The sequence below is a fragment of the Lampetra planeri genome, chromosome 16, assembly GCF_965212315.1.
Source record: "Lampetra planeri chromosome 16, kcLamPlan1.2.h2, whole genome shotgun sequence".
Classification (NCBI taxonomy): domain Eukaryota; kingdom Metazoa; phylum Chordata; class Hyperoartia; order Petromyzontiformes; family Petromyzontidae; genus Lampetra; species Lampetra planeri.
In genome coordinates this window covers 14,129,274-14,144,094 of record NC_136122.1, presented here as the reverse complement: position 1 = coordinate 14,144,094, position 14,821 = coordinate 14,129,274, and the positions used below count along the sequence as shown (strand labels likewise).

The following is a 14,821-nucleotide window of genomic DNA, read 5'->3' as shown; positions in this document are numbered from 1 at the left end:
ATATTTCTACCGCAGTTAGTTGAACGGCAGGTCATGTGTGGTGGGGTAAAGTATGGGTATGCCCGCCTGCAATAGCGTGAGCTAGCACTTGCAGGGCTGCGCCTGCATCTCACTTTACCATCTTTGCCGTGCTGTTTGTACATTCGCACAAGTCTGTGAATTCGCGACTCCACCTTTCAATGCAATCGACCACCGGTCCCAGTGCCGCGTCTGTCGTGGTTGCGGCGGCAGGCGGCGCTGCAGGTGGGAGGCCACGGCGAGCGCCTTCACCAGTGCCGCGAAGCCGTCCTGGCCACGCTGCGCACCACGCCCGTGCAGGTGGACGGGGAGCCGTGCCGCCTCGCGCCCTCCATCATCCGCATCTCCCTGCGCAACCAGGCGCTCATGGTGCAGAAGTCCAAGCGGAGGGCGTCCGTGCCTCTGCTCACCGAGTGAGCCGGCGCTCACCTCACGTGCACCTCGCAGAGACCTAGCATGCACCTGCCAGACACCTAACACAGCTGACATGCACATGGCACACACCTAACACGGCTGACATGCACCTGGATCTCGAACTATATCTCATACACATCACATTCGCGTGCTCATTCGCGTGCCCTGTGGTGGACCCACGCTGTAGAGACACAATCACTCTGCATGACCCAGGTGTCCCAATCCCAAAAGTTCTCCTCCGTTTGTCATGGGATGAGCTGAGTGAGGGTTGCAGTGATGTCCCTGTGTACATGTGTGTGTGTCCATGTGTCTGTGTCCATGTTTGTCTCTCTTTCACTGTATTTGTATATCTGTGTCCTTGCGTGTCCATGTGTCTTGTAACTCTGTGTATTGTGTGTCCGTGTTGTACATTTTTCAACATGTTCGTGTAGTGAGCCTTTGTTTGTCCATGTTTCTCTGTGTCCATAATTATGTCTCTCTTTCACGGTGTGTATGTCCACGTGTGTATTTGTGTGTCCATGTGTCTGCTTGTTTCTTTGTTTATGGGCCACCTTCATGACTGTGGCTCGTGCAGCTGCATGAGCCAATCGACTCTCCATGGGCAATGTGGTAGTTGTGGAGAGAGTTGAGGAGTTCTCATTCCTGTGCAGTGTGCGCATGGCCGTGTCAAGTTTGGTGAGAGGTCTAACTTTGAATCAGTTGATCAGCATTATATTTTCATCAGCTGCTAAGTAAAGTGTGGAAGCTGGCTGGCCTGGCGCTCCACAGTTATCCCCTTCCTTCTCTATGTTTAGAAGGTTACGTTGGCTGGGTCATGTAGCCCGCATACCCAGCCACCGCATGCCCAATAATCTTCTGTTTGGCCTAATAGAGGGGCTAAACGGGCTGGAAAAGAGATGGACTAATGCAGAACATGAGGAAGTGGAGCTGAGTGAACTTGCCGAAGACTGGTACCAGCGAGGTCAAGATCACCCTCATCTCGTGAAGGACGCTGCTGGGCAGTTGGGGGCAGTCACCCTCCAGCAACAACGGAGACGGAGGAACGACGCTCACAACCACGAGCTGAGCGTCGGGTGGCTAAAGCGCAGCAAGTTGGCACAGTAGGGGGCACAGGTGGTGTATCAGCCAGTCGTCTGTCAGTCGACCCGTGGCACCTGGGTCTACCTCGTGGCCTCCTGCCAGCGGGCGTTCGACACTTCACGTGGCCTCAACGTGCACATAGCCTGGCACAAGCGTCGTGGTGACGTCACCACCACTTAGTGGCGAATGGCGGTTGTTGTTGTTGTGTGAGGAGCGTAGTGTAGCAGTTAGAGCATTGCGCTACGAACCCGGTGACCTGAGTTCATTTCCCGCTCACGGCAAACACCAGTGATGCTGATCTGAACCAGTCCTCGACTTTCCCTTGGTTGACCCAGCCTCAAATGTGTACCGAGTACAATGTGTAAATATTACAGGGGATCTTTGTCTTTGTTAATGCTTGTGTCTGTGTATATTGTGCCCATATGTCCGTGTTTCTTTGCGTGTCTGTGTCAGTGCATTTGCCCGGGTCCGTGTTGGTCACTGATGTCTGTGATTATGTCCGTGTGTCTGCGCGTGTGTTCATGTGTCTGTGATCATGTCCGTGTGTCTGCGCGTGTGTCCATGTGTCTGCGCGTGTGTCCGTGTGTCTGCGCGTGTGTATGTGTGTCTGCGCGTGTGTCCGTGTGTCTGCGCGTGCATCAGCGTGCAAAAGCTGCCCGTGTGTGTGCCCCGGCGCGTCTCGGCGCCCCCCGCTAGCTCGCCCGTGTAAGTAGCCCCCCACTGAAGCCCTCTGTGATGTCACCACCAGCACTGCCTGCTCCATACACTCCCACGCACACGGGCCGCCCCAGGGCGCGGGGGCTGGGGCTGTGCTTTTATGGGGGGGGGGGGGAAATTTCTCCATCCCCGGACTGAACTTCACTCATCATCCCCGGGCTCCGAGGGGGTGTGGTGGAAATTTATGAACTCAAAAACCCGCGTTGACCCTGGTTTGTGCTTGAGGGGGCGATGATTTCTGCGTTTCATCCTAATGGAGTCATTTGCGGTGTAATTTAGAGAATTCAGACTGTGACCGGTACACATTGGCCTACTCTTTCGAATGACGTGACGGGATCTTCAACGTGCAAAGCGGATTGTGCCGAGTTGCATGGTTAATACATGTACATTTCGTCCGTGAACCCCTGCGACAAGCAGTGACCTGCCGGTCCACATCGCTGCGCAGATTTGCCTTCGGAGATTCGATGACATCACCCAAAGCTCCACACAGATAGATACAATAAGGCAGAGCTGTGAAGCCTCTCGAGGTGTGGCTGCGTCGAGACGCGGCCGGCCCTGCCCATGGCCTCGACGGGCGCCCGCCCAGCGCCGTCTTCACCCGGCTCCTCCTCCTCCGAGCTCCTGCGACTCACGCGACCACCGAGGCATCATCGATGGTCGCCTCTTATTGACAGCCGAGAACCAGTGGTGGAAACCCCGCATTCTTATGGTGGGAGTGAGGATATCCATAAGACAACCACTGTTGGCTTTCCCACAAAATGGTACTTATTTATCGATCCCAGGAGGATGATGGGCCGAGTCAACCCCCAGCCAGGATTTTAACTCTCAATGAATGATCGCGAGCCGCTCATTCTACCACTGAGCCGCCTGGCCCGATGTCCAAGTTCTAACCAGGCTCAACCCTGCTTAGATTCTGAGATCTGATAACATTTGGACGAGTTCAGGGTGATCATGGGACCCCAACCATTGCCCCATAAACACCACAATCACGCGTGTGGCAAACACGTCGACACACGCATGGCGTATGCACGAGCACGTGGACACGTGTGCCCCTTGCATGTGCATGGTGCTTGCATGTGTTTGTGTACAGCGCCGTGTGTACAGTGCGTGCCACGCATGTCCACGGAACGCACGAGCTCCGTGTGCCACAGCCAAGGCATGCGCGCATCGTGGACTGCAGTGACCTCTCGTCTGCCAGTGACAGGAGCGCTGGCACTTGATGCCGGCATGCGCGGGTGATGCGTGCCACTGCATTCGTGTCGATGCTCGTCACTGTCCGTCAACGCGTCCTCTTGCTCTTTTGCCAGTGTGCCACTCTCCTGCATCTGTATCGGCGTGGGGTGCCAGTGTCACGGTGTCACTATCCATGTGGGGTCCCACTCTCACTATCTCCTGTGGTGTGCGAGTGTCATGGTGTCACTATCTCCTGTGGTGTGCGAGTGTCATGGTGTCACTATCTCCTGTGGTGTGCGAGTGTCATGGTGTCACTATCTCCTGTGGTGTGCCAGTGTCACGGTGTCACTATCCATGTGGGGTCCCACTCTCACTATCTCCTGTGGGGTGCCAGTGTCACGGTGTCACTATCTCCTGTGGGGTCCCACTCTCACTATCTCCTGTGGTGTGCCAGTGTCATGGTGTCACTATCTCCTGTGGTGTGCGAGTGTCATGGTGTCACTATCTCCTGTGGTGTGCCAGTGTCATGGTGTCACTATCTCCTGTGGTGTGCCAGTGTCACGGTGTCACTATCTCCTGTGGGGTGCCAGTGTCACGGTGTCACTATCTCTTGTGGGGTGCCAGTGTCACGGTGTCACTATCTCCTGTGGTGTGCCAGTGTCACGGTGCCACTATCCTCCATGGTGTGCCAGCGTAGCACGTGCCATTTGCGCTATCTCCCGTGGCATGTTGGTGTGTGTGTCCCTGTGTCCCGTGGCGTGTCGGTGTGTCACTACTCCCTGTGTGTTACAACCAGCTTCTTCTCTGATCTTTGTGTTTAGTTGATTGTCCTTCCCCCGCACCTCCGATTAGCACGGTTGGCTACGTACGGTGCGAAAGAAGTTTAACGTACATACATATTCTACTGGAGCGAGGATGGAACGCTCCGCGCGTCTTCTGAGTGCGGGTGGCGGCGTGGGTGGCAGTGAGGGCGAGCGGTGCTGTGCATGTGTGCTCGTGGTTGTTCCGCTGTAGTTGCGTGGCGACCCCCCCGGAGAGGCTGCGGATTCGCATCAGTCGCATCCGTCTCCATGACTACGAGGAGCTGCGCTACCACAAGGACCGCCTGCGCGAGGCCTGTAGGTATCACCGTCTCAACACGCATCGGTGGAGTCACACCTGTACTCATGCCTCGCTCACACCTCCCACACACCTCGCTCACACCTCGCTCAAACCCACGCACCCCACACCTCGCTCGCTCACTCTTCACTCACACCTCCCACACACCTCGCTCACACCCACACACCCACTAACCCCCACACCTCGCTCACACCCACTAACCCCCACACCTCGCTCACACCCACACAGCTGCATGCCCGCGCGTCCCCGCGTGGAAATGAATCCCTGCTCTTGTCCCGTATGCGATGCGTCTCACACTCAGCGGTGCCTGTGGGAGTCATCGTGGTGCCAGGAGACTGTGACCTGGACACCTGCCGCGAGCACATCGAGCGTCTGCAAGAGGTCAGCTCCTGCTCCTCCCTCCCCTCCTGATGGGATTTGTACAAAATTAATTATATTTTATGCGGAGGGGCAGATATGGCATGGAGGTGTCGTAGTGTCCGCGTGTTTAACTTGTTATGGGGTGATGTGGTGGTGTTGCGAATGGCCCTGTGATGGTGGCGAGGGTTGACGATTGACACCGATCCCCACACAGGACCTCCCGGCTGCGGATGCGGCGCTGCCACGGCTCCCCGAGCACGTGCGTGACTCCCACGCACTTCACGAGCGTCACGGACCTCGACGCCGTGTGTCCCCATGCACATGACGCCGTGTGTCTCCATGCACATGACGCCGTGTGTCTCCATGCACATGACGCCGTGTCCCCATGCACATGACGCCGTGTCCCCATGCACATGACGCCGTGTCCCCATGCACATGACGCCGTGTCCCCATGCACATGACGCCGTGTCCCCATGCACATGACGCCGTGTCCCCATGCACATGACGCCGTGTCCCCATGCACATGACGCCGTGTCCCCGTGCACATGACGCATTGTGTCCCCGTGCACATGACGCATTGTGTCCCCGTGCACATGACGCAGTGTGTCGTGTGTTTAAATCGTGCCACTGTGAATCTGAAGCGTGGTCCACGTGTCACGAGTCTCATGAATGCCTCGCGCGTGTCTCACGAGATGCACCCGACACCGAGTGGAGTGTCGGGCGGCTAACATACAGCGAGGAGCACATTGGTGCACCGGCCATCCATCTCAGCCGGCCCATGGCACGTGACCTCCTGTCAGCAGCGAACTCAAAACGCACCTAGTCTGGCACAGGCGCTGGCGGTCAGGTCGCTGTTGGTGACGAATGGAGGCTGTTGTTGTTGCGTTCACGCAGGAGGGGGAAGGCAGGACGAGGATTCTCTCCTCGCAGAAACTCTCCCCCAAGTGGTGCTTCCTGGACTGTGAGGACAGCATTGGCTCACACTCACTCACTCACACTCTCTTACTCACACTCACACTCTCTCACACTCACACTCTCTCACTGTTACTCCTGCACTCTTTCACTCTCACACACTCACTCTCATTCACTCTCATCACTCTCATGCACACTCGCTCTCTCACTCACGCTCAAACACTCACACACTCACACTCTCTCTCACTCACACTCTCTCTCACTCTCTCACTCACACTCTCTCTTACTCACACTCTCACTCTCTCACACTCACACTATCTCACGTCACTCATGCACTCTTTCACTCTCATGCACACTCACGCTCAAACACTCACACACTCCCTCTCACATAAAGACAATGACCCCCCGTATTGCCTTAACAGGCTGTTGGGACAAGTGCTGTTAGCGAGCACCTATGAAGGCTGGCACGGCACACGAGGGGGGGGGGGGTGGCCAGCACCACGCCTGACCGCCTTTGTCTCCCCAGGGCTGATATTTACAAACCGCACCAGGGTACTCATTTAAGGCTAAGTTGACCTAGAGGAATCCCAGGACCAGTTCAAATATTCGCCACTGTTTTTGGAAATGAGCGGATTTGCAGTGTGGTGAGCTAACCATGCACCACTGCTCTCCACACTCGCACACACGCATTCTCACGCCTCTTCATCTCACACACATTGACTCTATCACTCTCCCACTCACTCTCACTCGCTCGCTCACTCCCACCACGGGGCGGTGATTGCGTGGACCCATGCAGTATCAAAACAGACGAGTGCCCCAAACTCCCTATGAGCGTTTTGCGGTTCGAATCCCGCAGGCCGCCCCGGTTAATATTGTGGTGTGTTAACATAAAACTCTGCACGTCAGTTGACGTCAAAGACCCTGTGATGCCATTAGAAGAGGAATAAGCTATTGTTTGCCGTTGTCATGGCACAAATCTGCCACATTTCTAAAATTACGCCGCAAACGACTCGAGTGGGAAGCGCAGCAACCCTGAATGAACACTCGAAATAAACACCGACCAGAGAGGGTACTGCCTGTCCGCCACAGTTGACTGTGCGGTGTGTGGCTCTGTTGGTGTGTCTGCGCGTGTGTGTTACCATCAGCTCCACCAACATTAAGCACCGACCTGGGTATGTTGTGCCATCAGACACTCCACCCCCACAGCTCCCAATTGGTGATGGGCAGTTTCCATACATGGGCAGGGTGCTCATTACCGACTCTGGTTTGACAGCAGAGGTCTCACTCCGAATCAGTCGAGCGGCATTATATTTTTAAATTCTTTATATTAAGTTCACTTGCTTGCTTGCTTGGGTGCTTACGACCGTGCAAATCTTTCGGTCGTTTTTTAACCCACTTCCCGTGATCCAATCGAGCTGACGTTTTGCACACAGACTCGTTGTGCGTGACAATTTATTTTCGTGAAAAACTTTTTCCATAACTTTACACTTTTTAGGGAAAAAAAGTATATTTAATTACCAATTGCTTAATGGTGGCAGGCAATCATCTGACCCATAGGTGGCAGCTATCTCAAGCCAGAGGACGAGATGACTCTAGCCGCGACGCATGTAAAGGATTTATAGTGAAAAACTTTGTTTTTACGGGTTAATTTTTATCGGTTGCGTAACGCTGAAGCTACCTGGTCTGTTGCTCCACACGAAGGTTTGAGTCTTCTCGGCCACGGTCATGCCCTCCCTTCTGTATGCTTGCAAAACGTGGATCCCCCCCTAATGTAACATCTTCGCCAGTTAGAAACATTTAGGCAGGCCTGCTTACGATCCATCCTGGGTTTAACCAGACTGGATTGTGTGAGGAGCTCACAAATCCTTGAAAGATCTGGACAAAGTCATGTTGGTGAGCTCCTCCGGCAGGCAAGGCTGTGTTGGCTGGGTCATGTAGCCAGCATGCCCAGCCACCACATGCCGAAACAACTTTTGTTTGACCGGATAGACGGGGCTAAACGGGCATGGCACAGGCTTGAAAAGAGATGGACTTGGCGATGATGGTACCAGCAGTGTCAAGATCGGCCTCTATAGAGGAGGCTCGTGAAGGATGCTACTGGGCAGTTGGAGGCAGTCGCCCTCCAGCAACAACGGAGGGCAGAGGAGCGACGCTCACAACAACGAGCGGAGCGCCGGGTGACTAAAGCACAGCAAGTTGGCACAGTAGGGGGCACAGGTGGTGCATCAGCCAGTCATCTTAGTCAATCGACCCGTGGCACCTGGGTCTGCCCCGTGACCTCGTGCCAGCGGGCGTTCGACACTTCACGTGGCCTTAACATACACATAGCCTGGCACAAGCGCCGTGGTGACGTCACCGCCACTTAGCGGCGAATGGCGGTTGTTGTTGTGTGTGTCGGGGTTCGTGCGTGTGTGTGTGCCTGTGCGTGTGTACAGCCACATCAGCAGATCGATTCTTCCGCATCGACCGCATGCAGGTACGACGCGTGCGTCCTGCGTAAGTGGACCTCACACCCATCGTCACACTCACACGGAGTTCGAGTCACAGACTTTTAAAGGATGGACGAACAACGGCTTTGTTATTGAGCAGGCAGAAAGACGCCGCCTTCTTCAGCGTGTGGCACTTCCTCAGCTTTGGTTCAGCCAAGCCTGACTGCTGACGAGTTACCACATGTTGAAACGGTCCAGAGTGTTTTTGTGTTGAACCAATGCTGATGAAATGATGCACTCCCAGAAAGCCGTGTGACTGATGAGTTGTGTAAACATTTGTGGTTTTGTTTAGTGTGATGGGACAGATCTTGGAGAGAGGAGGATGATTGCCAGCAGTGTGTTGCATTCCTCATGGCTGATGATGTTGATGATGGTGATGATGGCGATGATGTTGATGGTGTTGATTTCCGCGTGCGTCCTCGCGACTGCAGGAGCAGCTGCACTTCCTGTCGGACATGTCGGCCGAGGAGCTGTTCGTGCTGGACCCGGAGACCCCGCGCCCGGCGTCCGTGTCCAGCGGAGCCGCGCCGGGCATGCCCGACCTCGTGGAGCCCTCTCCCGGGTAGAGCCCTCACCTCGCTGCCTCCCATTTCGCGTCCCTCGCGCCTCACCTCCTCCTCCTCACCCCTCTTCTGTGCCCTCTGTCGTGCGTGGCCAGGGTGCCGAGCCCCATGTCGGACAGCGAGCTCCTGCGCAGGGCGGCGCCCCCGTGCCGCCCTGCGCTGCTCTTCCCCGCGACCCCGAGCGGATCGCACTTCCCCCTGCGGCGCCGGTACCAGCGCAGCGCCACTCTACTCGTCTGTCTCGACGCATCCCAATCACCTCTTTTGTCAACATTCATATCCATGATCTCTCCCCCACCAATCTATACCTCCGGTAATTTGCATCTGCGCTCACCTTCATCGCTATCTCTATCTATCTCCATGCGTCTCTAGTCCTGGGTTGGTGTTCAGAGCGAGGGGCTGGTTAATTGGGGCAGGAGGCCGTGGAGAGGCAGGGGCGCTCCTGCGCGTAGCTGTGCACGCGGCTTCATTTCTCGCCGCGTTCCGGGCCGCTGGTAGCCCGGGGTAGTTGGCGCGCAACTTGTCGGAGTAGTGGTCGTCAGAGGGATATGTACTGGATGTGATGTGCCGGATACCGGAAACATGTATTGTTATTTCCAGCACTAGGCATTGCCCCACCCCCCCCCTGCATCTCCACAGGGCAGTTGGGTTCCACGTGCCCGGCGCACGCCGCAGGCTGTCCAGCGACGGCTGCTGCGTGACGGACCGACTGTCCCGGCAACACAGCGCCCCCCCCGCGCCCATGAAGGCGCTCACCAGGTGCTGCCACCGCTCACCACACACACACACTCACCACAAACCACATACACTCACCACACACACTCACCACCACCATCGCTATCACACACACCCGGGACTAATGCGTCTTTCATCTCTGCCAGGTTGGCCATGTCGACTGCTACGAAAGGTAACGCGCCCCTCACTCACACACAAGACAACGATCCCCCGTGTAGCTTTGACTGACTATTGGGGCAAGGGCTGTTTGTGAGTAGCGCCTTTGAAGGCCGGTCAACAACACGAGGGGGTGGTGTGGCCAGAAGTTGCGCTCGGCAACTTCGTTAAGAAAGCTCAACACACACGCGGATACGAGGAGGAACCTCGCGATAGCAGAGATGTGGTGCAGGCATCCGTGAGTGTCAAACCACACAGGGGTGTGTGCACAGAACACTCGGACTCTGCGCAATATGCAGCAGGAGTTCTTCAAAAACTCCACTGTGGTCTTCTTGTCCTAGGGCACCATCAAATAAATGTGATCAAATTTGACCGACTGACAGGGACAACAGTGAGACAGAGACGCACAGCTGTGTACTCCTCATGCACGGTTACTAGAGGCAGATTGTGCAGCAGTGAGCATTGGTGACTCTACTGTACTGATGAGTCGTAATAAGGAGGAAACCGGACTCCACTTAAATTTCGATTTAAAGCTTTCGTGACTGCAGGGATTCATCTTCTTGGTTCTTTCGGTAAAGTCACGTAGAAGGGAAATAATAAAATAATAAAAATAAAAAATAATAAAATAATTATCACGACGTTTCGGCCACAACGCAAGCAGCCGTCCTCAGGTGAAGAACAGGTCTGTCGGAAAGACAGCGTCTGACGCTGTCTGTTCTTCACCTGAGGACAGACCTGTTCTTCACCTGAGGACGGCTGCTTGCGTTGTGGCCGAAACGTCGTGATAATTATTTTATGATGTTTTATTTTTATTATTTTATTATTTCCCTTCTACGTGACTTTACCGAAAGAACCAAGAAGACGGACTCCACTTGTCTGTTTCATTGCCGTCTGTCCCTTTGTCACGTTGCTGGGATAAGTTTCCCTGGCGCGTGAATTTGCTCTCCGGGCTGAATGTCTCCTCTCTCCTCCTCTCCCGCAGCTCTGTTGGACGCCGCACGGCAGGGGTCGCTCGAGAAGGTGAGCGCCGTGGCGCCGTCACCGCACCCCGCACACCGCACCCCGCACCCCGCACACCGCACACCGCACCCCGCACAACGCACCCCGCACACCGCACCCGCACACCGCACCCCGCACACCGCACCCCGCACCCCGCACACCGCACCCCGCACACCGCACCCCGCACATTGCACCCGCACACCGCACCCCGCACACCGCACCCCGCACACCGCACCCCGCACCCCGCACACCGCACCCCGCACACCGCACCCCGCACACCGCACCCCGCACACCGCACACCGCACCCCGCACACCGCACCCCGCACACCGCACCCCGCACACCGCACACCGCACCCCGCACCCCGCACACCGCACCCCGCACACCGCACCCCGCACACCGCACCCCGCACACCGCACACCGCACCCCGCACACCGCACCCCGCACCCCGCACCCCGCACCCCACACACCGCACCCCGCACACCGCACCCCGCACACCGCACCCCGCACACCGCACACCGCACCCCGCACACCGCACCCCGCACCCCGCAAACCGCACCCCGCACACCGCACCCCGCACACCGCACCCCGCACAACGCACCCCGCACACCGCACCCCGCACACCGCACCCCGCACCCCGCACACCGCACCCCGCACACCGCACCCCGCACACCGCCCCCCGCACACCGCACCCCGCACACCGCACCCCGCACCCCGCACCCCGCACACCGCACCTCGCACACCGCACCCCGCACACCGCACCCCGCACCCGCACACTGCACACCGCACACCGCACACCGCACCCCGCACACCGCACACCGCACCCCGCACACCGCACCCCGCACACCGCACACCGCACCCCGCACACCGCACCCCGCACCCGCACATCGCACCCCGCAACCCCGCACCCCGCACACCGCACCCCGCAACCCCGCACACCGCACACCGCACCCCGCACACCGCACCCCGCACACCGCACCCCGCACACCGCACCCCGCACCCCGCACACCGCACCCCGCACACCGCACCCCGCACACCGCACCCTGCACACCGCACCCCGCACCCCGCACCCCGCACACCGCACCCCGCACACCGCACCCCGCACACCGCACCCCGCACACCGCACACCGCACCCCGCACACCGCACCCCGCACACCGCACCCCGCACACCGCACCCCGCACACCGCACCCCGCACACCGCACCCCGCACACCGCACCCCGCACACCGCACCCCGCACACCGCACCCCGCACACCGCACCCCGCACCCCGCACACCGCACACCGCACCCCGCACACCGCACCCCGCACACCGCACCCCGCACACCGCACCCGCACACCGCACCCCGCACACCGCACCCCGCACACCGCACCCCGCACACCGCACCCCGCACATCGCACCCCGCACCCCGCACCCCGCACCCCGCACACCGCACCCCGCACACCGCACCCCGCACCCCGCACACCGCACACCGCACCCCGCACCCCGCACACCGCACCCCGCACACCGCACCCCGCACACCGCACCCCGCACACCGCACCCCGCACACCGCACCCCGCACACCGCACCCCGAACCCCGCACCCCACCGCACCCCACCGCATCCCGCACCCCGCACACCGCACCCCAAATCCCGCGCCCCGGACCCCACCGCACCCCATCGCACCCCGCATCCCGCACACCGCACCCCGAACCCCGCACCCTGCACCCTACCGCACCCCACCGCTCTCCGCACTCCGCACACCGCACACCGCACCCTGAACCCCGCACCCCACCGCCCCCCACAGGACCCCGCACACCACACCCCCTCGCAGCCCTGCGCCACGCGAATGGGGCGCGCAGTGGGTGGGGCACGGTCATAAATTTGAGGAAGAGCCCAAGACTCGGAGACCCCAACAATAACGATGATGACGACTTGCACGCGTGATGCACCCGGGGAGGGAACGGGAGGGAACGGAAGGGAGTTAGCAAGGGAGCGAGCGAAAAGGAGCGACTCTCCCACTCGACAGCACACTCGACGTACCCACTCGCCCACCCAATCACTCGCCTACCTGCTCACCTCCCCTCTCTCACGCACTCACCCACCCACCCACTTGCTCGCTCGCCCACCCACCCACTTGCTCACTCACCCATTCACCCACTTACTCATTCACCCATTCACCCACTTACTCATTCACGCACCCACTTACTTACCCGCACACTCACCTACTCGTGAAAGCATGGCGTAGTGGAGGAACGTGTTGAGGAGAGAAAGCGGAGAGGGGGAATAAGCGGAGTTCCCTGGGAAGTAAGTTGCAGAGCGTGCGGGCGGCGTAGCGGCCTAAGTCCTTGACCAGGCAGCGCAGATTGGCAGAGCGGTCAAGGGAGTGGGCTGGGCGGTGTCCGCCGTGGGCAGGAGGCTGAGCGACACTGTCGTCTCTTTTTTGTTTCCAATCGCATTCGGCTGTTTTCCCTTCAAAAACCATAATCTCTATCATGACACATGTTGGTACGCTTCTATAAACAATTTCGTTTATTAAAGCTACCGCCGTAACATTTCTATTTCACATTTTTGTGATCCAGAGATAATATTCTTCGAGAAGATAATTTATAGCATTTGCAACCCCGCGTGGTACCGATTAGACATGTTTTCAGCCAATGGCCCAAAGACTACCCGCTGTCTCCTCCTCCTTCTCCTCCCGTGCGTCCCGCCAGCTGATCGATGCCCACTCGCGGGGGGCCGACCTCCTGGCCCGTGACTCGGAGGGGCGCAGCGCGCTCCACCACGCGGCCGCTGGGGGCCACCGCGACCTCGTCAAGCACATCCTTGAGACCGGTCCGTTCTGCCAAGGGTCACCGTGGCCGTGTTTTGCTTTGCTCGTGCTGAGCACGGCTTTTGGAAAAATCTAACAAAGGCCAAAGTTATTTCCGCCACTCAAATGAACATTGAGGAGGTGATCATCTTCTGTTCAATTCCCTTAGGCAGTTCGGGAAATTCCTCATTCCTTTGGTGGGGAGTGAGTCTCTTCATGGGACAGTCAGCATTGTTGACTGCTTTTGGAAAGCTGAACATGGTAATGAAAAATGAAGTAGCGGTGAGCCTTGAGGTGACGGTGTTTAATCCGTAGGTGCCACGTGGTTCAGAGACGCGACAATTTACCGGAAATGTCCAACAACTGAAGTGTGCAGAGAAGCACGGAGAGATGCACGCTGAGAATTACATTGAAGGGTGTGACGGGAGTGTGGTGGTAGTATGTGTGTGTGGGGTGGTGGTAGTGTGTGTGTGGGGTGGCAGTAGTGTGTGTGGGGTGGTGGTGGTGTGTGTGTGGGGTGGTGGTGTGGTATAGTCGTGTGGTGGTAGTGTGTGTGTGGGGTGGTGGTGGTGTGTGTGTGGGGTGGTGGTGTGGTATAGTCGTGTGGTGATAGTGTGTGTGGGGTGGTGGTGGTGTGTGTGTGGGGTGGTGGTGTGGTATAGTCGTGTGATGGTGTGTGTGTGTGGTGGTGTGGTATAGTCGTGTGGTGGGAGGATCATGGTGTGCTCGCAGCGTTCGTGCTGTGGTGGTATGGTGGGAGTCTGCGTGATGCGGTGAAATTGGGGCGTGCTGTTTTTGATGCGCTGCTGTATTTCCAACAGGGCCCCTAGAGCTATTGGATGAAGCGGAGGCTGACACGTGCGTATACACAGACACACGCACGCGTAATGTTGTGATATTGCAATGGTGTTATGGTCTCATTTGATGTGCTGATGCTGTGATGCGTAATGTTGCTATGATGTACTTCAATGTTGTGATGCGTGATGGCGTGATGAGTTTCCAGTGATGACGATGATGAAGATGACGATGTGTCGCGCAGAGGGAACACCGCTCTGCACGGTGCCGCTGCTGGGGGGCACCGCACCGTCTGTTACTTCCTGGTAGAGGCCGGAGCCTCGCTGCTCAAAACCAACTCCAAGGTTCAATCCAGTACCCCACCCCGACATACCCACTCTGCTCACCCCCCCAACATACCCCCTCCCTCCCCACCCCCAGCATTCCCCATCCCTCTCTCCCCACCCCGACATACCCCCTCCCTCTCTCCCCACTCCCAGCATTCCCCTTCTCCTGGGACGGTGTG

General features: G+C 58.0%; 1 protein-coding gene across 1 annotated transcript in view; it reads left to right on the top strand.

Annotated features, from left to right (window-relative positions):
* LOC144723106 (diacylglycerol kinase zeta-like) overlaps positions 1–14,821 on the top strand; it is a 28,015-nt gene that overhangs the window by 11,006 nt on the left and 2,188 nt on the right. Inside the window, exons 20-33 of the mRNA XM_078601698.1 lie at positions 232–431; positions 4,417–4,520; positions 4,823–4,902; positions 5,096–5,140; positions 5,776–5,842; positions 8,229–8,269; positions 8,714–8,844; positions 8,941–9,054; positions 9,485–9,604; positions 9,727–9,752; positions 10,719–10,756; positions 13,424–13,544; positions 14,343–14,379; positions 14,525–14,660. Coding sequence (XP_078457824.1) covers positions 232–431; positions 4,417–4,520; positions 4,823–4,902; positions 5,096–5,140; positions 5,776–5,842; positions 8,229–8,269; positions 8,714–8,844; positions 8,941–9,054; positions 9,485–9,604; positions 9,727–9,752; positions 10,719–10,756; positions 13,424–13,544; positions 14,343–14,379; positions 14,525–14,660 — 1,260 coding nt within the window. The remainder of the gene's footprint in view (positions 1–231; positions 432–4,416; positions 4,521–4,822; positions 4,903–5,095; positions 5,141–5,775; positions 5,843–8,228; positions 8,270–8,713; positions 8,845–8,940; positions 9,055–9,484; positions 9,605–9,726; positions 9,753–10,718; positions 10,757–13,423; positions 13,545–14,342; positions 14,380–14,524; positions 14,661–14,821) is intronic.